Source organism: Oryctolagus cuniculus, chromosome 12, assembly GCF_051225735.1.
Source record: "Oryctolagus cuniculus isolate XC-2025 breed Fujian yellow rabbit chromosome 12, ASM5122573v1, whole genome shotgun sequence".
Lineage (NCBI taxonomy): Eukaryota > Metazoa > Chordata > Mammalia > Lagomorpha > Leporidae > Oryctolagus > Oryctolagus cuniculus.
This window is the reverse complement of record NC_142878.1, coordinates 67,736,432-67,758,452: the sequence shown is the minus strand read 5'-3', so window position 1 is coordinate 67,758,452 and position 22,021 is coordinate 67,736,432. Positions and strand designations below refer to the sequence as shown.

The following is a 22,021-nucleotide window of genomic DNA, read 5'->3' as shown; positions in this document are numbered from 1 at the left end:
AAGGAAGAAGATGAGTAGAACCATTATCCAATTTGCTCTCCACTATATGCACACACACCCATATGCATCCATATGCATGCATACACTAAGAATGCAACAGAAACACAAGTTTTTCACCAATATTTCATATTTTAAACCAAAGAATAGATTCTGGGAGGAAACGTAAAATAAAATAACCCCAAAATTCTGAATAAATAGCATTATATATATATAAATACATTCATTTAGCAGAACTAGTAACAGGTGATATCCACTGTGTCTGTACAACTGTGGAATCACAAAGCTAGTTTAGTTCTGGCTTCATTCTTTGATGCCTCATCAAAATTTTCTCAGAGATCTAGAACATCCTCCTCCTCCTGTCTTCTGGTGTGGGTGCTTTGGTCTCTAACACGTGACATGGCAGCTGTCCAACTGACTTCCTAAGGCGTGTGAAGCTGTCAGCATTCCAGGCAGCACCTCTGTGCTTGGTTTGGCTTCCACATAACCAGGAATTGAACAGGTGTTGGTGGAGAGAGAAGCTTGGACTTCGGGATTGTTGAAAGGAAAAATGTCCCGTGGTCTTTAATCCTGCCCCCCTCTCCAATACCAGCTATAGTTCACAGCGGGTTGGTTGGTTCATTTTTAAGGGAACTCTGAGGTCTTTGCTCATTTCCTGTAGCTGTTTTAGATAGTGGCTTCTTCTTTCTCAGAGCTGTACCCTTGCCCCTTCTCCAGACCTGAGCCCAGGTTTGATTCCTGTTTTTCATACTGTTGGTAAATCTGAAGCAGAACAGTTTCTGCAAACCAGCCCGTGGCAAGAGCACAGTCTAGGGGACTTGTCTCAACACTGTGTTGGCAGAGCGCTAGCAGTAAGTTGGAAAATTGTCACTTATCCAAGAATCGAGGGAAGCTTGGCTGCTGAGAGTAAAGAGACAGAAGTTGTGTAGAGGACTTGGGGACATGGGTTTTTGTTTGTTTTGTTATAAAGATTTGTTTATTTATTTATTTGAAAGGCAGAGTTAGAGACACAGGAGAGAGAGAGAGAATCTTCCATCTTCTGCTTCAGTCCCAAAATGGTCACAATGGCTGGGGCTGTGCCAGGAGCCAGGAGCTTCTTCCAGGTTTCCCATGTGGATGGCGGGAGCCCAAGCACTAAGGCCATCTTCAACTGCTTTCCCAGGTATACTAGCAGGGAGCTGGATTGGAAGTGGAGGAGCTAGGACTCAGTGGGATGTGGGGTGCCGGCATTACAGGCAGAGGCTTAGCCTAGCCTACTACGAGCAGCGCTAAGGGACAGCGAAGCACTCTGGGCCTGGAAAAAGTGCAGAGCCTTTTCCGCTGCCAGGCTTCAAGGGCCTCGAGGAGAAAGCAGATCCCAGATTCCAGGGAGAGAGGCTGTTGTTCGGAGGGCTGCCACACCACAGCACACACGACACGGCTGTGCCCCTCTCTGGCCAGGCAGCCTGGGCCGTCTCCCGGTTCTGCTCACCCCTCTGTCCCTTACCCTTGCCTTGAAGTGTTAACATCCAGCTCTTACTAGTCCCAGGGTATTCTGCTAATCCTTGTGATTTCACTGTATCCCTTCTCCACCTTTACAAATTACCTCCTGATTAAATTCTACTCAAATTGCCCAATGTGAATGTAGTCTGTTTTTTGAAGAAACTCTGACTTGGGACCGGCACTGTGGCACAGTAGGCATCCCATATGGGCACCGGTTCTAGTCCTGGCTGCTCCTCTTCCAGTCCAGCTCTCTGCTATGGCCTGGGAAAGCAGAAGATGGCCCAAGTCCTTGAGCCCCTGCACCCGCGTGGGAGACCGGAAAGAAGCACCTGCTCCCAGCTTCAGATTGGCGCAGCTCCAGCCATCACAGCCATTTGGGGAATGAACCAACAGAAGGAAGACCTTTCTCTCTGTCTCTCCCTCTCACTGTCTGTAACTCTACCCCTCAAATAAATAAAATCTTAAAAAAAAATACACACACACAAAGATTAAAAAAAAAAAAGAAACTCTGACTTAATGTATGGTTCTTGAAAATATTAATAAAATAGATGAACTCTAGAAAGGAGCAAAAAGGAGACAGTAAGAAATGATAGGAATAAAAAGAGACAAGGCACAGATACAGCATGGATTTTTAAAATTCTCATAAACTATGAACAGTTTTATGCGAACAAATTTGAAAACTTAACAAGAAATGGACAAATTCTTAGGTTTCTAACAATAAAATAGACTCAAGAATAAATTAAAAACCAGAGTAGATCTATAGCCATTAAACAAACTGAAATAATGGTTTAAAAAAATCTCCCCATACAATCAAGGCAGTTTTATTTTATTTAGGTGTTTAATATGGCAAACAAACATTTTATAATGTATTTTTAATCTGGTTCTACAGTCCTGTGTACTTGTCCACACTAATGCTATGGCAAGTTCTAAGAAGCCATGGGAAGCATCTGTTTTATTTGCTGTTGTCCCTCAAGCATGCCACAATCTTGCCTTAAACTTTGCCTAACTATGGCAGGAAAGCTAGAAAACCTAGGAGATCAGTAGACATCTGAGACTTCAGCCAAGGGTAGAGAACTTTCACAAAAGCTGTAGCTCCCAAGTGAAACTTCAGGCAGGCCTGTGATGTTTTTTCAAATTTCTTTTAAATTTATTTACTTAAACACTTTTTTTGAAAGGCAGAGCAAGAGTGAGAAGGAGAGATGAAGATCTACCTTTTATCCACTGTCCACTCCCCCAAAGCCTGCAATGAAGCCAGGAGCCAGGAACTACTCCCATGTGGGTGGCAGAAACCCTAAAGTACTCAGGTCGTCATCTGCTGCCTCCCGAGCATATTAGCAAGAAGCTGGATCAGAAACAGAGGCAGGACTTGACCCCAGGCACTCCAGGATGGGCTGAGGCGTCCCAAGTGGCTGCTCAACTCTGTGCCCCAACACTCACCGCAGGTTGTGATCTTAAAACAATGAGCCCTGGATCACCTGCTTCCATGCTGATACAGGGAGTCCCTTCGGAATGAAAGACTGCTCGCAGCAATGTTTCTCCCTGAGGCCTGGCCTCTGCGAAAACCCAATGAAACACTTCTGGAACACTAAATTCACCATTTGGGCTTTTTGTTAATGATGCCAAAGTTGATTATTAGGAAGTTCTTAGGAGAAATAGCAGAGTAACATTACCCGCAAGGCTAAAAAAACAATTCAGATCTTAGAAGTTTGTCAGTAACTTTCAATCTATTTAAATTTGTTCCTTTCCTCATAGAGTTCTGGCCTGCAGCAAAACTTTGGAAACAAATATTTCCCTTTAGAGGCACCAGGAATTGTGGCCTTGTCTATGGCCCTAACTTGCATTTGGATGTAGAGAAATCATCTTAGTTTTCGTTTCTGTTCAGAAGGTCCACAAAGTCACGTAGGTGTTAGCTGAACACAGGATGTGGGCATGCAGGTGTTAGCTGAACACAGGACCCAGGATCACTCAGGGGTTCGATGAGGCTCAGGTGGTTTTAGGTTTTGCCTACTAACAGTAGTGAAGCACTTGCTTTTGTTGTTGTTGGTTTTTTATTCCTGAGCTTCCATCACAGCAGCAAGAAAATACAATATTGTTGTGTATCTCGTACAAAAGTGTTCTTTAATCTGGAATATCCAGTTGTTGAATTCAGTAGTGTTCCTCATCAGTGAGAGCCGGGTGGCAGACTGAAGCTCCTGTGGCCCAGCACGGGGCAAGGCAGGCATCATCAGGTGGAGCTGGGGGAGCAGCCAGGGCGCTGTCCTGAAGCTCCCAGAACTTGGTGGCAAGACAGCCTCCTCGAAGACCCACCCAGGAATTTCCTGTCCAGTGATGTTGGAGCAAAACCTAGGGATTACATGGAATGCAGCCTCACAGAGTTCCTGTGAAAGGTGTGGGCAAGAGGGATCCTCTTTTTAAATATACGCAGCCAAATATCAGTCCCAATACACTATACTCACAACCTTGGTTAACAGTGCAGCTTCTTCCTCTTCCCTCATTAAGGGTTTCCTTTATCATTACATTACATTCTCATCCTTCTACCAAGACTCCGTGACTGGGGGGCGCTGGCCCTTTAACGGTGAGCAGGGGAGGAGCTGAGACTCTTAAAGTCAGGGGCAGCTGGCAGGCGCTGGCCCAGGCAGCCATGGCTCATCCAAGCAGGAAGGACAACAGCAACAGTCAGGCGGTGGGTGTCAACAACAAGACGTCACTGCACCCACGGCGGCTGCTGGTTTCCACGTGGAAAGTGCTTCCCTTCTGACTCTGTCCTGGCCCCTTGGTCTGTTCCTCTGTTGAACAGCTCCCTGGAGCTGGGAGGGTGAGGGCTATGGTCTGAGAGCCCAGATGCTTTCCTCCTTGAGACTTTGGGCCAAAAAATTCTCTGCCCACCTGGTGGGGAGGTGACCATGCCTGTGTTAGGATGCCAAGCGCTCCTCACGGAGTGGGGAGGAGGGTGTCCCTGAGTCTTCCCTGTCTCAGGTTTACCTTCCAGAGGCTGATAATGCTGTCTCCCTGGAGGACATGGCCACAGAGGAAGCCCACCAGCCTGCCAAGATGCAATGCCTTGAAGGTATGGCCAATCAGGCCATGGCATCTCCGTGAACAGGCCTGGGGTGCAGAGGACTGCGAGTCTGCGGTAGCCACGGCCCTGGGCCTCCGGAATCGCTGGGTGTGACTCCAAGCTCGTGGACTTGCCGTTGACGCCATGCAACTGAGCTCGCTCTCCCGGAGCTCCTTTTCCGCACCAATGTAGTAAAACCAACAACAGCCTTGGCAGCCTCGTATGACTACTGAGTGACCAGAAACATGTAAAATACTTAGCACACAGCAAAAACTGGGTCGGGGCAGCTGGAACTTGATTTAAAAGGCAACAGAAAAAGCCACTGGTTGGGAGAGGGCAGGTGCAGAGTGAAGACAGCTGAGGCTGCCAGGCTCCCTCTGCTGGAGCAGGAGGTGGGGGTGGATTGGGGCGCCCTGAGCTGGGGAGGCTGGGGACAGAGCAGAGGCAGCATGGGAAATGCTCAGTGCTGCTGGGTAGCAGTCACTCTGCCTGAGATTCCGCACACCTGAGCTCCCATCTTCCTGCCCCACAGGCCCACACTTAAGTCAAGGGCTAGGCCAATCCCGTGGACCCTTGGTTCCTGAGGAAGAGCCGGTGTCTGTCTCCCAGCTGGAAGAAGAGAATGAAGAGGAAGTAGAGGAGGAGGCGGCCGAGGAGGTGGAGGATCCAGACCTGGCCCGGAGCCCAGAGGAGGATGGGAAGGAAGAGAGTGACCCTGAGGATCTGGCTGCAGTCCGTGCTGCCCATAACACGCAGGTAGGGCAGCAGAAGGAGTGAGAGGGTGCCTTGAGCAGTCTGCAGCTCACAGACTGGGGCTGAACATTCCCCTTCGACACACCTGTCTTAGATCTTAGTTTAATGTGTTTCAGGTTTAAACCCAAATTGGGGACTCGCTCCTCCCCTTGTCCTTGGGTCTCCTACTTAGTTTCTAGGGCCATCACCCTAAAACAGGTCCTAGCAGGGCCTTGATCCCAGTGGTCAAGGGGTCTAATTTGCTTGCCCCTGTGTCTCAGCAGTGCAGGCTGCTTCCCTGGGTTCTGACAACCAGTGGGGATAAACAAGGGCTCCTATGTCACAACACAGACCTTCCCTAAACCTCCTCCTAAGGCCCTAGTCTTGCTTCCTCCAGGGGGAAGGACAAGCTGGCCCAGTTAACTTTGTGAAGGAGCCAGGTCTTCCTCTCCTCGGTGGTGGAAAGGGCTGGCCCTGCTGCCCGCCCCCTGCCCCCAATCCTCGCGGACACAGGTGAAAGTAGAAGCTACCACAGGGGCCCACTCATGCCAGGGTTTTCCCCTCTCCCCTTCCAGAGAGGTCTTCCCAGCTACCCTGGAGTTAAGGCCCCTGGTGTTCTGGGATTGCCACCTGCCTGCATGCACTTGATGGGGCAGGTGAGTCTGCTGCCACCCCCATTCCCGGAGAGGGTATCTGGGCACTGGGGAGGAACCCATCGCTGAGCGTGCTGCGAGTCCCTCGTTTCCCTGATGGTCAGTCTGCCCTTGACCCTGCTCTGGAGACAGCATGGAAAGTGGGTGTCATTTCAACATGTAGAGAAGGTTAGAAAGTGACAGGTGGTGTCACCTAGCCAGGGGCATGGGTGGACTAAATAATGTGGCGATGAGTGACTTTTCCCCATGAAAAAAAATGGAGAGCCCTACTCCCACCTTAGAAAATATTTCACAGATGAACAGCATGAGCTTAGCTCTGGAAAGATGCCGTGCCCTTCAATTAACTGCATGTTGGAACGTAGCTTGGGGTAGAAGAACCCCAGAACCAGGAAAACACATGAGCACTGCCCTATTGGCTGAAGACACACAAGCCTCAGAGGGGACCGCTTCAGAGGGGAGCGAGAGGCCTGGCTTCCCAGGAAGTAGGAAGAGGCACCCGCCGCTGACCTTGTCAGGGACTGAAGAAATGCTTGCTAGGAGGTAACAAGCAGGACCACTGTCTGAGAACCTCACAGCTGTCTTGGCAAAATGTTGTGCGAAGTTCTTGCAGGGAAAGGCAGCTGAGAACACAGAAGCAGCAAAGGAACTGGGTCTTGGCAGCCAGAGCAGCTTTCTCTTGGTGGAGACGGCTCTTCTCGCACCTCCCGGCTCCTCTGCCCCTGGGTCACCTGTTGCCAATCCCTTTGCAGCCTGCACTTCCCAGTGCCAGCCCGTCAGCACGACATTTTGGACCTCGACTGGCCACGCCAGACCCAGTTCTCCTCTGTGGCCCGCTGACCTCTTGTCCCCCCAGATCCAGGTACTGGTTTGGGGTCCCGGGGTCTAGCACAAGGCATACTGAGTTCCAGATGAGAGGTCTGGGGGCGGGGGTGGCCCTCTGCCAGTAGCCACAGAAAAATCTATTTAGTAATAGAAGTCAGATGAACAGTCCAGTCCTTCTCCCTCGTGGATAAGGAAATGTAGCTGCAGGAGAGAAATGTATTTGAGGTCAGATAGCATGAGGCACTAAGACTCAGAACTCTGAGTAGCCAGGCCAAGAGTCCTGCAGCCAGACCTCAGGAAAACACATCTTAGGGGCAACGTGAGCCCTGCTGGGCTGGACCTGTGGTGTTTGCATGATGATTTTGGGGGTGGTATAGGCACAGGTGTGAGTATTCCTTAGATACCCACTGGAGCTTCCCCGGGCGAAGAGGTAGGGGAGTGGAGCACTTCCTTCCACCAGCCCCAACTTATTTTTCAGTCTTCACAGTCATCTGACCCAGCTCCACCCTCAGCACCGACGGATCTTGGAGCAGCAGCAGAGTCGAACACCAAGGTGAAGCCTGGAGGAGGGAGCGGGTTTGAGAGGAGCCGTCGGCATGCTGGCTGTTCCCTCCAACCCCTGTACAGTCGGGGGGGGGGGCCTGGGACCCCCACCCACCTCTGCACGCTCCCATCCTTCCCAGAGCTCCACCGCCTACTCTGTACTCCAGGGAAGTTGAGGGGGGAGTGGGAGAGCCTAAAGGGACATTGCTCCTGCTTCAAGTCCCCCAGCAAAGAAGCCCTGGTCTCAGCAGCCAGACCCCTATGCTAACCTCATGACCCGAAAAGAGAAGGACTGGGTGATAAAAGTGCAGATGGTTCAGCTGCAGACTGAGAACCCCCGCCTGGATGACTATTACTACCAGGTGAGCCCGAGATGCCAAGCTCTGCCCCCACAGGCCCTCTCCCCGCCTCTCCAACTCAGAGCAGCTGTGTGACAGGTGGCTGAGACGATCACCACAGATGCCGTGGTTCTAGTCGGCATCCCAAACTTGAGCCCTTCTATTAGACCCATCAGCCAGGTGGGGTTGCGCCAAACTCCATAAACATGCTCAGGTTCTATCGCCACCTTTTAATGAGTTTTCCCTATACACCCTGGAAACAGGGACTTTGTCACAATTGTACACTTTGGTAGATCCTAGAAATGTGTTAAAATATTTGTCGACCTTTGACTTTAGGAAAAGACAAATTTTATGTGTTTGAAGCGTGCAGTGACAGGGAAAGATAAAGATCTTCCACCTGCTGGGTCACTCTCCAGATGGCTGCAGTGAAGCCAGGAGCCTGGAACTCCAGGTGTCTCACATGGGTGGCAGGGATCCAAGTTCCTGGGCCACCTTCCTCTCCCGTCCCAGGTGCATTAGCAGGGGGCTGGATCAGAGATGGAGCATCTGGGACTCAAACTGGTACTCGTGGGATACAGGCTTTGGAGCAGCAGCTTAACTCACTATGCCAGAACTCAGCCCTTCCCTTTGACTTTTATAATCTGATGATGAAGATTTTATACATAGTGAGAATCAATTTGAGCAAGTGCTGGCACACATTTTGACTTTTTCCCTCAGCTTCCTACTCCTTTATTTATGGAGCAAGTCTTGGGCTACAGGTTTTGGTTTTGTCCAGGCTGTGATTCATTCTCATGAGCTCCCTGCTAATATCCCCACCTGTGGAAACACTAATTTCGTTGTTTCCACAACACCTCAAAATGCTGCCGCACTCCCCCACCCCCGCACTTCTGCCAGGATCACTGGACGTGAAATAGCTTTCACGCTGTGGCCTGCTTGACATGGCTTCTAAATGAAGGCATTGCATTCAAGTCTTGACCTGTAGTCAGTGGCTGTATTAGTTCAGGATTTCTCTCAACTTGTTTTAAAAGGATGTTAGAACTCCCGAATAAATCCACAGAAGTGGATTTATTTATTAGAACTACTTCTGTGCCTAAAGCTGCTGATAGCCTTGGTGTCATGAGAACAGGTTTGAGAAAGCACAGGTGGGAGCATGAGGGTTAAAATAGAGTATAGGTGTGTACTGTGTGTGTACACAGACACAGCCAATGTAGGAAGGTTGCAGAAAGTGGGACAACTTAGTGCTTCACTCTCGAGCCTGTTATATCTGGTGGTGGTTGTCGGCTCTTGAATTATCTGGTTTGAGAATCCCAAGGCAGGTGACATGGAGTTTCAGGCCCTTAAGGATAACTGGTAAGAGGGTCCAAGGTGATAGGGTAATTTCTGAAATGTGCTGTAGGCAAGGATATTTTAAGAGTTTGTACTTGAGAATCTTAGACTCCCAAGTTCAGAAGATGAACATGAAGTTTTCCCATTTTATGAACTCCCAGGAATATTATCGGAAACTAGAGAAGAAGCAGGCAGACGAAGAGCTACTTGGACAGAGGAACAGGGTTGAGTCGCTCAAGCTGGAAACGCCTTACATACAGAAGGCAGAGGTTTATGAGTCAGGTAGGACCTGGGCTGAGCTGCTGGCCTGGGATAGACAGCTGAGTGCAGAGGGTGGGAAGGGGGGCAGAACGTGCCTCTTCTGACCCCTTTCATGCAGTGGTTCGAATTGAGGGTTCTCTGGGCCAAGTAGCTGTGTCGACGTGTTTTAGCCCTCGCCGAGCTATTGATGCTGTACCCCATGGAACTCAAGAGCAGGTAGGGGCATTACCTCCCTAGGGTTCTGTTTTTCTCTCTCCTCAAAACACTGTCACGTTTGAGTTCAGACTATGACCTTAAAGCGAGGAAGCTGTGAGATGGGGCTTTGTCTAGCCTTTCCAGCTTGATTCCTAACTAGCTTGAGGCCTTGGCCAATGCTGTGACATGACTGATGGACAAGGAGCTATTTTCTCCCAGGATACTGGAGCTGCAAGCAGTCAAAGGCTTCGCCTATTGCACCGGATTGAGAAGGTGAGATGTCAGCTCCTTGGGAGTGAGTTCTTGAGTTACCCTGAAGAAAGAGATATTGTGCACATGCAGCTCTCTTCCCCCTTTTCCCATCTGCAAATTCCAAGATGTTCCTGCAGTTACTGGAGATCGAGGAGGGCCGGAAGGAAGGGTCCTCACAGCCCTGCCACTCTGAGCAGCACAGCAACCAGGTTGAGAAGCTCTTCCAGGCGCTAAAGACCCAGGAGCAGAACAACCTGGAGTGAGTATGGGAGGATCAGCGAAGACATTGGCTTTGCTCCTCCTGCCTCCCCGCATCCCCTTCCTGGAAGGCAGCCCTCTTTGCGTGCAGAAAACGCTCTGCTCTCTCCCTCGCAGGGAGGCAGCAGATAGCATCCTGCAGGTGCTCTCCGTGAGGAAGGGGAAAGCCCTGGTGGCCCGGCTGCTGCCCTTCCTGCCCCAGGATCGGGCTGTCAGCCTTCTTCTGGCTATCACCCGCCACCTGCCCATCCTGGTCCGGAGGGATGTGACTGACCAGGTACCGTGGCACTGGGTCAAGAGGATGGCCTCCTGGATGGGTTAGGAATGTTGCCTCCCCTTCATTCCCCACTGCCCAGAAAGACGAGCAGCCATGCTGGGCAGTGAGGGGGCAGCCCTCAGGTAAGGAAGATACAGGACAAGCTACTGTAAGTACAGAGGATCACTTTCAGGTACAATGAACAGACAAGGTTGTGTGACACACGTGTGCTGTGGCTGAGAGAAGATAAGGGCTCCCTGGTGAGCACTGAGCCCCATACCTATTTTTGTTTAATATTTGAAAGGCAGAGCGCTAAAGGGAGAGAGCTTCTATCTGCTGGTCCACTCCCAAAATGACTGCAACAGGCCAGGCCAAAGCCAGAAGCTGCAGATCCATCCTGGGCTACCACATAGGTGACAGGGGCCTGAGCACTTGGACAATCTTCTCCCTGCTTTTCCAGGAGCATTAGCAGGGAGCTGGATCAGAATCGGAGAAGCTGGGACTTGAACCAGCAGTCTGATAAGAGATGTTGGTGTTGCAAGTAGCTGCTTAACCCAGCACTACAGTGCCAGAATCCCTTATCTGCTCTTCCCAGGAGGGCACTGTAGGACAAGTGGGTGCTGCGGGATTCTGGGATAGTCCTCAGTGATAGGCCCTGGCAAGGAACCTGACCGAGACGCTGCCAAAGGCGGGTTATTGAGGGAAGGGGACGGAGGCAGGGTAGGAGGAGGTGAAGCTGTAGTGGACTTGGAGAGAGGTGCTTACTGACCTTCTTGCAGGCCCTACACATGCTATTCAAACCTCTGGGCAAATGTATCAGTCACTTAACCTTCCATGAACTCCTCCGAGGACTTCAGGGACTTCTGTTGCTACCACCCGGCTCCTCGGAGCGACCACTCGCTATGCTGCTTCAGAATCAGGTAACACTGCTGGGAGGCTGTTTTCTTTGCACAGATCGGTCACTGGGAAGGAATATGCGAGAATGTTCGAGTCCCTCTACAAGTCTCATGCTTTGCAGTGCTTGTCAGCTTCTAGTGAGCCAGGGCTCACCTGGAAGCGCTTGTTCGACACAGGTTCCTTGATCTCAGCTCCAGAGATTGAAGCGAGAGGTTGGGCTGAGGCCTGTGCAGCTGCCTTTCTGACAGGCTCCCTGCTGCTGCTGGCATGAGCATCTGGAGCAGATGTTTCCAAGCTTGGGAGTGTCCCTTGTAGTGAAAAACCTGGAGCCATAGCCCCCATCTGCGTGTCCATAAATCCCATGCTCCTGTATGTAATGCTTAGTAATATGAGCTATATAGTGAACACCAGATAGCAAGTTTAAAGGATGAGACTCCAGTGTGAAAGTACTAAGATGGTCTTTGACTAGCCAGTGGATTCTCTTGGGTACTTGAAGTTAAAGAAGTGCTTCTTCAACTGGGGCCAATTGGACCCCACTTCTTGAATCCATTCTTCAGCTATTGACTGGGGCTGGAACCTAGGAATGTGCGTTTAATCTGCTCTCATGGTCAAGGAAAAGTTCAGAGCAGTGACTGCTTTGGAAGGGCGTTGGAGAGCCCTTCAGCCAGCCAGGGTAGAGCCTCACCTGTCCCGGGGGCCTTGGATTCCATCTGTCAGTGTGACCCTGACCATCAGCCAGAAAGATAGAGCCAAGGAAGCACTGGTGACCTCCTATGTCACTTGCAGTTTGGAATATCTTTACTCTATGCTCTGCTGAGTCATGGGGAGCAGCTGGTATCCCTGGATTCTACTCTAGAGGAACCCAACAGTGACCACACAAGTTGGTAAGATCATAAAGGCCTTGTTTATTTCAGTACTCCTGGGATGTGTAGGCTGAGCCAAATGGGATTATTACCTGAGTAGTATATTCAAGTACGGTGGAGGAGGCTGGGCAGCAAGAGGAGAAATAAGAGCAATAGATGTTTTGTACATATGCCTCTGTCTTTGCTTTTTCTATTTCTTTCTCTTCACCTCTTTCTTTACAGTCCTAGAATCTTGGTTTCTCGTGGGAGGCATTGCAATGTAATTTGGAGTCAAACACTTAGATTTGAATTCTGTCACTTGATGGCAATGTAACTGTGGGGGCCAGTTATATCACTTCTTAGTCGTTGCCATATGTGTAACTAGGGATGATGGTATTAAGGTCTAGATTTCCTAAGATTAAATAAACCATTGTAAATCATCAAGCATTTCTTGGCCCATACCAAATGTACAAATAGTACTTAAGTGTTAACTGGGGTGAGGGGGTAGTGTTAATGGTGGTAAATGGATAGTGAGTCTTGCCCCCCCACCCCAGTCTGTTTCCTACATAAATGATAAATTGCTTCTCTGCCTTCCAGGACAGACATGGTGGTTCTGATTGCCTGGGAGATAGCCCGAATGCCTACAGCCTCTCTGGCAGAACCACTAGCCTTCCCCAGCAACCTACTTCCCCTGTTTTGTCACCACGTGGACAAACAATTGGTTCAGCAGCTAGAAGCCAGGATGGAGTAAGTGAGGGCAGAAAAGAGATTCCAGACCCATGTTAAGCCCAATCTAGGTTCTGTCACTTGCCTCCCTATTCTATTTCAAACTATCAACATGGAGGATAATGTGGTTCAAAAGTAGTACTGGGCATGCTGGCATTTACTCCAGGTCAAAAGTCTGGCCAAGTTAGAATCCTGTGCCCTGTTCCTTCAGCCAAATCTTTTATTTCAAGGTACTTCGCAGCACTAAGCTAGTTGGAGGCAAGAATTTAAGAAACACCTGAGAGACCACTACTTACAGTTACAAGGGGTCATCAAAAAATTAAAATGCTTAGTGTGAAAAATACTCAAGAATTTCAAAATCCTATGCCAAAATAAACTTCAAAGTTTTTTTTTTTACTTTAAAAGCAAAGATGCTGAGGTAGATGGGCATACCAGTTGCTGGTTTATTTTCCAAATGTCTATAACAGGTCCTAGGCCAGGCCAAAGCCAGGAGCCCAGAACACAATCTGGATTCCTCATGTGAGTGGTAGGGATCCAACCTTCTGCCTCCCAGGGTGAGCATTAGCAGGAAGCTGCAATCAGAAGTGGATCTTGGACTTGAACCTTGGCACTGTAATAGGGGATGCAGTGTCATGCCAAATGTCTGCCCCTAAATTTCACTTTCCAAGCCTCATAGCAACATGAATACTATGAGGTCATTGACTAGAAACTGGCATGTATTATTGATCAATACCTGTAGAATGGAATTGCTGGCAGTTGACATTTGTTCTCTTCACAGGCTTGCCTGGATCTACTGATCAGTTCTGGAATATGCAGACGTGGAAAGCTCAATCATGAGGCGGTAGCTGTATGAGCTAGGTCTACAGGGATCCAGAAACTCCAAAGACATTTCTTAGGCCTTTAGTATGTGGAGGTCCTTCCCCAAAACCTATTCATATCCTTTCTTCAAAAACCTATATAACATGCCTAAAAAAGGCATAACAATGTGTAATTAAAGAAATAACAGAACGATGTGTTAACTTGTTTGTAAGGCAGGAGCTATAATGAAGACCATCTTGAAATGCTCTAAGAATGTTCTAAAGGAGTGTAACATTGAAACTGGCTTCAATGTCAATTTTTATAAACAGGAAATAGCCCATGCTAAGAGGACTGGGTGTAAACAGCTCCCCCGGAATAGGAAATGCTTTGTTTCCTTTTTTGACAAAGCCATTCAGAATCTGCTTCTTTGGTCTACTGCTTATGACCATGGACCACATATCCCTGAGAGGACAAAGTGACAGGATTTCCACCATCACCATTCCTTACTCTCCCTGTGTCTCTGCCTGTTTGAATGAGTTGACGTCAACACTCAAGCCAATACCCTCTGTGAACCTGGTCTGTAAGACTTGGTCCACTGGACCACACAGCAACCAACCACGCAAAGACAAGCAGAGGCAGAAAGCGGGCTCCAATGGACTAGGAGGTAGCCAGGTAGATTTAGCAGACATAAAGAAAAGCCACGGAGAACAGTTGGAACGCCAGGCCCTAAGTAGTTCGTTAATTCAGAGAATTAGGTGCAGGGGTAGCAAACGAAGCACCGTGGCGGAGTCAGCCTAGTTGCGTCTTGCCAATAGCGTTAACGGGGAGCTAGAGCCGCTCGGTACACTGCGCATGCCCACAGCGCAGGTTCCGGGACGGTCAGGCGCACGTGACGGGAAGGAACGGGAAAGCCAAAATGTCGGGGAAGCAGGTTCCCGGAAGTGCGGATGGCGCCGGCTTGAGCTGCGGGTCCGAGACTATGGAACCGGTTCTGCCCATGCTGTTGGTGCCGGTCCCGGCCGAGGCGACCCGGCGGCTGGGATCCCGGGCGCAGCTGCACGGACGGCAGGAGGCTCTGGCGAGCCTGACGGATGCGGGCAGCCTTCAAATACTTTCCTTGGCCCCGGGCGGCCGGGGCGGGGGTGGCTGCTGCCTGGAGGGTCCTTTCCACCAGTAAGTGCTGCAGGAGAACTGGCGTTGCGGGTGGGAGTCCGGAGCTTTCGCCCGAATGGTCGCTCCTGCAGGTGTCACCTCCTACCCTCCTCCTGGCTGGGGACTGCGGGGAGAGGAATGACTGCCATAGGAAACGCCTCCCAGTCGACCCCTCTTCACTGTCGAGCCTTTTCACCGGCTTCCCTTGGTGCATTGCCCGACGCCTGCTGCCTGGTGCCATCTGCTACCTGCCGCGACCCCGGGACGGAGCCTAGCCTAGGCGCGCGGGGTGGGGGTAGCGGGTGGTGTCATTCATTCCACGCAGGTGTCACAGTACTGAGTCCCATGCTTATTTCCCTTCAATTGGGTCGTTATCAGTGCCAGCTGGGAATCGTCTCAATCATTGATAGCTTTTCTTTCACACATAGGTATTTTTGTGTTTTTTTTTTCTTTCAAGGACAATCCAATTTGCACATCGAGTTAATCATTCGACAGATACTTTTGTACCTGTGAGCTATGAACTGCGCCAAAAAGTCTGAAAAAGACAGTTCTTAAGTGTGAGGCTCACGTGATTTGAGAAGGCAGAAGCATAATAACGCGTATTCTGGCTCTGTAGCTCCCGGTCCAAGAGTTAACAGTTGAAATCATATTTGGGGAGTGCCCTCTAAGTGTTTGGGCTTTTTTTTTTTTTTTTTTTTTTGAACTATTTTAGAAACGATCTACCCTTTAGAACTTGGAAGTCGCCAAGAAGTGCTTTACTCACTTTAGGTTCTCCAGGTAGCACCGCACTGGAGTCTGAGTTTGAGATTAAGTTGTTAAACGTGTGAATGCTTTAACTTTTTCTGCATGTGTCATCCCTATTGTTGATTTCTAGTTGCTAGGGTAAGGCATCTCTCTAGGAGAAGTTAGTTTAATCAACAGTAGTTAGTACTGATGAATGCCATTCTGTAAACAAAGGAATGGGGTGGAGAAAAGAACTCTGGGTCTTTGAGAACCCAAAAGAAGATGACCCAACTTAGGATGGTGATGAGGACTTTCATTTGACTTTAAAATACTTTATGATAAAGGACAAATTTGTAGTACTTAGAACTTCCTACTTTTGTTCAAAGTATATAGTCATTTCTACATTGAAGTTATCATGCATTATAGATCTTGATTGAAAATTCTGTCCCTGTGGTAGTGTATTGCACATGCTAATGACTTTAGTGGCACAATATTTTAAGTATGTTAATTTCGCCTTGTCTGTAGTTGGCGTTTGGGTGGTTTTCCAGGTTTTCAATATAGCACATAGCCAGGAATTGGTTAATGAAAAATCAAAGGTATGTAAAGACAGAAGTGTGAGGTGTTATTTTCCTTAAACCAGGACATAATAGTCCATTTTGGGTGATATAAGAGTTCTGTAGAAGAAGGAAGATTTTTAAAAGCTGAAACTTTATCAGCATCCTATCATCTCTTCCATTGTTTTCAGATATGAGCCCTTTTATTTTTAAAATGTAAAATTCATACTTGAAGTGTAGCATCATTAGTTTTCTTCCATCCTTCTAGCCAGTATTTATATTTTGACATTGTACTGCTTCAAGAATTCTATACTGAGCAGTGCAATATGGCAGTGATTAGCTACGTGTTGCTGTTAAAATTTAAAAAGAAAAATTCAGTTCCTCATTACGCACATTGCAAATGCTCAGCCACCTGTGGCTTTTGGCGTCTGCCTTGGGCAGCACTGATAGAAAACACCTCCATCATCACAAAGTTCTACTGGACAGTTACTTTACAGTAAACGATTTTGGGGCCTTCAAAGTCCGTAGATAGAATTAATCACTTCTTGCAGATTTTTGAAAACATTTAAGTCAACAGAAGCCAATTTTAATTGTGAGCACTACCTCATATAGATAATACGTAATATATTCGTTGATACTTAGCCTTGATTATGACAGTTTTTTTAAAGTCATCAGTCAGGATTTAAGATGAAAAAATAAAGGAAAGTGATTCTGGGTAAATGAGTGAATAAAAGAAGCCGTCATTTCTTTTCTTTTTTTTTTATTTTTGACAGGCAGAGTGGACAGTGAGAGAGAGAGACAGAGAGAGAAAGGTCTTCCTTTGCCGTTGGTTCACCCTCCAATGGCCGCCGCTGCAGCCGGCACACCGCGCTGATCCGATGGCAGGAGCCAGGATCCAGGTGCTTTTCCTGGTCTCCCATGGGGTGCAGGGCCCAAGCACCTGGGCCATCCTCCACTGCACTCCCTGGCCATAGCAGAGAGCTGGCCTGGAAGAGGGGCAACCGGGACAGAATCCGGCGCCCCAACCGGGACTAGAACCCGGTGTGCCGGCACCGCAAGGTGGAGGATTAGCCTATTGAGCCACGGCGCCGGCCCGTCATTTCTTGATCTGTGCTCTCCCACCCCCCTTTTACCACCCACTCCTACATGATTCTGTTTGGGGTGAAGAAGCAGAAGTAGAAATGAGGAAGGAAGTCCTAGAACAATTTACATTCCCTGAAGTTGGAGTTAGGATTAAGGCTACCAGGTGAACTACTCTGTTAGTTGTGCCCTTGCACACTCACCGTTGTGGGTAAATGTTGTGGATGCGGAGTACTCGTATAATTCGAATTTTTTTCCTTAGGTCTGTTTGGGAGGATTGTCATAACAGCAGCACACCAACAGACAAGCCCAAACTGCTTGCTCTTAGTAAAAATCATGAACTGTTTGTCTATGAATTTAATTTGAAAGATGGAAGATGTGATACAGCTGTTGTTTATAGCTATAGTGGGGATAAACTGCAAAAGCTCATTGAAGATCAAGGTATCAGTAAGTATCTACGGGTGGTCCTTAAGCATGTTTAGACTTGGGTCATTACCATGTAACTATATACTTCATGAAACATTCTCAGAAGTAACATCAGAACAGGAGGTCCACATTGTCCATTACTGTAACCAGCTGCCACATTTTAACACTTGAAATGTGGCTACTGTCAATTAAGATACCATAAGCTAAATGTTAGAATTGATTTCCCTGTTTCCTTTCATAGTGGCTACTAGAAAATTTAAGATCATGTATGTGACTTGTTTTGTGGCACACATTGCTATTGGATAGTGGATCCAGTCTGACTACAGAGCTGTTTACTAGTCTGGTTTTGATGGCTGCAAGGAGAACTCAAAGTCTTCAGTCCTATTTTTAAGGCAATAACATGTTCTCTACCTTTGTTTATAAGGTTCTTTTTCTTAAAAAAAAAAAAAAAAAGTGTTCTTGTGCAATCCCGTGGGTAAGTTGGTATTTTGAATCGTCTTTATTCTGTGCTGCAGACATAGTGGACCATCTTTATTCATTCTCTTAACCTACTCCCCTTGACAAACTGCCTAGGTGAGAATGAGCAGTAACTGCCTAAGTTGGGACTAAATATGGCTTCTGTTTTGGTTTACCTGTTTGTATTTATAAAATCATATTTACCTGTTGTGCAACTGTGATCAAAGCATTTGAAATAACACTCTGTTTTGTTTTGTAGGTATTTCCTTATTGTCTTTGCAAATTCTATCATTTCGCAGTAACACATCGTTATTGTTCATCAACAAGTATCTCATCCTACACATTGTGTTTCCTGAAAGAGGTGACAAGGTTAGCGTGCTCGGCTGCTTCACACTACCCTTGCCTGCACAGACAGTGGATGCGATTGTTGACGTGCAGAGCTGCAGAGGAGTTCTATTTGTTTTGAGTAGTGGAGGCTGGATCTGTATCCTTGGCAGTAAAGATGTCAGTAGATAGGAAGGGCAGCAGACTAAGTAGACAGATGAGCCTGTTTAGGCTTTTCGTTTTAGGGGCTGCAGTATACAAGAATACTTAGTTTCTCAGTAAAACTTGCAGAGAAAAATCCTCATGAATGTAAAATATTCAGCTATATCACTTTCAATTCTATTTGGATATTTTCCAGTGTAATCATATTCTTCAGTCATCTATACTTGTGTTCTTTTAAAACTGTGTGTTCTGGGTTACCTGTTTATTAAAAAATATGCTTCTTGGACATCTGTGTGCTTGTTCCAAGAAGGATTTAGGTGTCTATTTCATGTAGGAATGTAATCCACTTCTTATCTCTAATGATTCCATCGTATTAGTATATAGAATGCTTAACCATTGTTAATTTGCTTTTGGAAAATATTGAATTCTTTGTCTCCAGCATGTAGGCCTTCAACAAAATTACTTTGAAGATTTGAAAATGATCCCTTCTATGATTTTGGTACTCTGATTTCTGAGGTAAAAGAATGGTTTTCCTATATTAGATACTTCATTTTTGTAAAAAAAAAAGTCATAAAATACTGGATTAATTTTTTGTTGCCAGATTATGAAGATGTGCTGCCCTATACAACATGCACTAAGCATATCTGGCTGTTGAGTACTGGAAACTGGCTAGCGAGACTTGGCAAGTGAATTCTTTAATTACTTCAAATTTCAAAGCTGATACTCAGTTATTAAAGAACCTTTATGTTTTGAACAACATGATTTTTTTCAAAGATTTATTTTTTTATTTGGATGACAGAGGGAGAGAGAGAAAAACATTTACTTCCATTTATTTGTTCACTCCGTGAATAGCTGCACTGGTCCCAGGCTGACGCAAAGTGAAGCCAGGAGCCAGGAACTACATTCAGGTCTCCCACATGGGTGGCAGGGACCCAAGTACTTGAGCCATCTTCTGCTGCTTTCCCAAGCACATTAGCAGGGAGCTGGATCGGAAGTGAGCAGCTAGGACTCAAACCAGTGCTCATGTGGGATGCTGTTGTCTGTGTCCAGAGCAGCAGTTTAACCCACTGTGCCACAATGGCAGCCCCTGGAACATTATTTATTTCAGATTTTCAGCTTTAAATTTTACAAAGTCTAAATTCAGATCAAATGTTCCAGTGAAACCTTAGTATCTGAATTGAGGTATTCTGTAAGTGTAAATTGCCAGATTTTGAACAATTATGAGTCAAAGAATATAGTATGCTTCAATTTGTAATATTGATTACATGTTGAAATAATTGGAACATATTGAGTAAAGTATATTAAAATTGGGTTCACTCAATCTCTTGCATAGCACTGTGGTAGAACACTAATGGAAAATATTAGCAGTGTCCTAGGGCCTGGTACAGTGTGAGAGTTCCATATCAGATTGTTGATTGTGCCACTGACCTGTTAGTCATCTGGTTGCTGTGATGAGGGCTGCCTTAGTGGCCTGTCTTCTTTCTGTTAGTACACCTGTGAGATTAGAGCAGTGATGTTTACAACTGTATCCCATCTGGATTAGGCATGCTTCCAAACTGACATTTTCTTTAACTCTGACTCAGACATTTTTGACACAGCCGATGGTACACAGGTAGCTCAGGTGGATTTAACGCTTCACCAAGAAGATACGGGTAATGAGCAGCACCAAGAGCCAGCCACGATTTGTTCCTTTACTTCACTGAAAGTGTCTCAAGACCTAGATGTTGTAGTGATTGTCAGCTCTTCCAATTCTGCAATTGCTCTGAACTTAAATTTGTATTTCAGGTATGTAGATGACCAGGATTTCTGATTTGAGGTAAACAGGGTCATAAAAGGTTAAAAAAAAAAAACGAATGTTAGGATGTTTTTTTCCAAACAAGTTTTGTTTTTTTGTTTGTTTGTTTGTTTAGTTAGATCAGGTTCTGACTACTCTGTAGTGAGATGGTCCAAATGACTTGGCCACTTTTGTATTTCTGCATGTATGTCAAAGTTTTTATTTTGAAGTGTATATGGGTTATATCCTAGAAATAAAAGGCAGTCAAGATTGCACAGCTTAAAAAGTCCTTGATTATGATGTGTCATCCACTCACCGCGGGCCCTGTGTCAGAGTAGAAGAGAAATGAGATTTACCCTATGGTAGAAATGCTGCTTTTGTGGTTTGGGGTCCTGGCTACAAAGTGACTATGGCAAGATGTGTTGAACTGGCTTTGTCCCACAGATTTCCCAAGGTATTTCCCTTGGAGGGCCTGAACTTGGGATATCCACCTAGGTTAGTAATAACTGAGTATCTTTTTTTTTTAAGATTTATTAATTTATTTGAAAGTCAGAGTTACAAAGAGAGGAGGAGAGGCAGAGAGAAATAGAGAGAGAGAGAGAGAGAGAGAGAGAGAGAGAGAGAGAGAGAAGGGATGCCAGCGCTTCAGGCCAGGGCATTAACCCGCTGCGCCACAGCGCCTGCTCCTTATTTGTCTTTTTGATTCAGGTATTCTGGTTGCTTGTGATTTTATATTTGAGAGTGACATGTGTGTGCATTCAGTCTTCACACGCATGAGAGCCTAATCACCATAACTTACCTAAAAGTAGACCAGTCCGGCCGGCGCCACGGCTCACTAGGCTAATCCTCCGTCTAGCGGCGCCGGCACACCGGGTTCTAGTCCCGGTCGGGGCGCCGGATTCTGTCCCGGTTGCCCCTCTTCCAGGCCAGCCCTCTGCTGTGGCCAGGGAGTGCAGTGGAGGATGGCCCAGGTGCTTGGGCCCTGCACCCCATGGGAGACCAGGAGAAGCAGCTGGCTCCTGCCATCGGATCAGCGCGGTGCGCCGGCCGCAGCGCGCCAGCCGCGGCGGCCATTGGAGGGTGAACCAACGGCAAAGGAAGACCTTTCTCTCTGTCTCTCTCTCACTGTCCTCTCTGCCTGTCAAAAAAAAAAAAAAAAAAAAAAAAAAGACCAGTCCACATTTGTGACTTTTGATATTTAGAGCCATTTGAAAGCCTTAGGATTTTTAGTTCTACTTCATTATAAAGGAGATAAGCACATTTTTTAATAGTTGGGAAATTTTTTTGATGAGTTTTATTGTTTGGATCACAAGAAAGGGTAAGTTCATCCTCACATACCTACCAGAGTTCTTCACAACTGTGATGTGTTTGTTTTAAATAGCCTTTTAATTAAAAAAAATCTTTGAATAAGGATGAATAATGCAGTCTCAGATTGTATTCTTGTTTATCAGTAGACCATTTTACTGACTAAACATGCTCTATGCAGAGAGTTAGCTTCTGATCGTCCAGTAAGAAAATAAGTTGACCAGTAAAGGAGGATAAAAGCTGACTCAGTACTCTGACCTTGAGGCTAGGGGTCTGCTCCTCTGGATGTTGTGACAGCATTGTAGGAGAATTCCAAAGACAGAACCAGACACATTCCTTTGAACAAACATCATTGCACTCAGCTATTATAGCATCAACCAAAGGGATATGACCTGGCCTAATAACTTGATTAATCTGTGTGTATTAATTGTATGAATGATCCTTAGTATAATTTATCTGGAGTTGACTGCTTATTTTCTAGCTGTGCTTTGAAGTCCAAAAGTAGAGTTTTTGTTCTGATCCTTGCTTTTCTTTCCCCTGATAAAGAATATTAGTCCCGCATTTATCAAGTCCTGCTTATCCTGAGACCCAGCAGAAATCCACCTCTTGTGAAACCTTTTCCTTGCTAA

General features: G+C 46.9%; 2 protein-coding genes and 1 pseudogene across 10 annotated transcripts in view; 2 read left to right on the top strand and 1 right to left on the bottom strand.

Moving 5' to 3' along the window:
* Nucleotides 1-275: 275 nt before the first annotated feature.
* Nucleotides 276-2,964, bottom strand: LOC103351222 (transcription factor BTF3 homolog 4 pseudogene; annotated as a pseudogene).
* Nucleotides 2,965-4,013: 1,049 nt separating this feature from the next.
* On the top strand, nt 4,014-13,646 carry PATL2 (PAT1 homolog 2). Of its 6 annotated transcripts, none has more exons than XR_016218069.1 (17): nt 4,014-4,162; nt 4,456-4,546; nt 5,070-5,293; nt 5,845-5,925; nt 6,672-6,781; nt 7,223-7,297; nt 7,508-7,649; nt 9,113-9,233; nt 9,331-9,428; nt 9,627-9,680; nt 9,785-9,918; nt 10,035-10,194; nt 10,953-11,093; nt 11,857-11,954; nt 12,510-12,659; nt 13,106-13,192; nt 13,417-13,646. XR_016218069.1 is itself a non-coding variant. In XM_089310237.1 (17 exons), the coding sequence occupies exons 1-16, from the start codon at nt 4,121-4,123 to the stop codon at nt 13,110-13,112; spliced, it is 1,728 nt and encodes a 575-aa protein (XP_089166363.1). In that variant the 5' UTR covers nt 4,014-4,120; the 3' UTR covers nt 13,113-13,157; nt 13,417-13,646. The 6 variants fall into 6 exon arrangements, 5 of the variants coding, with proteins under 5 accessions (XP_089166363.1, XP_089166362.1, XP_089166364.1 ...); XM_089310237.1 differs by having other exon boundaries at nt 13,106-13,157; XM_089310236.1 differs by lacking the exon at nt 13,106-13,192 and having other exon boundaries at nt 7,232-7,297.
* A 634-nt stretch (nt 13,647-14,280) lies between these two features.
* Nucleotides 14,281-22,021, top strand: part of SPG11 (SPG11 vesicle trafficking associated, spatacsin) — an 83,963-nt gene continuing 76,222 nt past the window's right edge. For 2 of the 4 annotated variants that reach the window (XM_089310232.1, XM_089310231.1), the window contains exons 1-4: nt 14,294-14,609; nt 17,208-17,392; nt 18,087-18,311; nt 19,897-20,098. In XM_089310232.1, the coding sequence (XP_089166358.1) occupies nt 14,353-14,609; nt 17,208-17,392; nt 18,087-18,311; nt 19,897-20,098 (869 nt within the window). In that variant the 5' untranslated portion in view covers nt 14,294-14,352. Of the gene's footprint in view, nt 14,610-17,207; nt 17,393-18,086; nt 18,312-19,896; nt 20,099-22,021 lie in introns of all 4 variants that reach the window. The other 2 variants (XR_016218068.1, XM_089310234.1) reach the window with 2 other exon arrangements.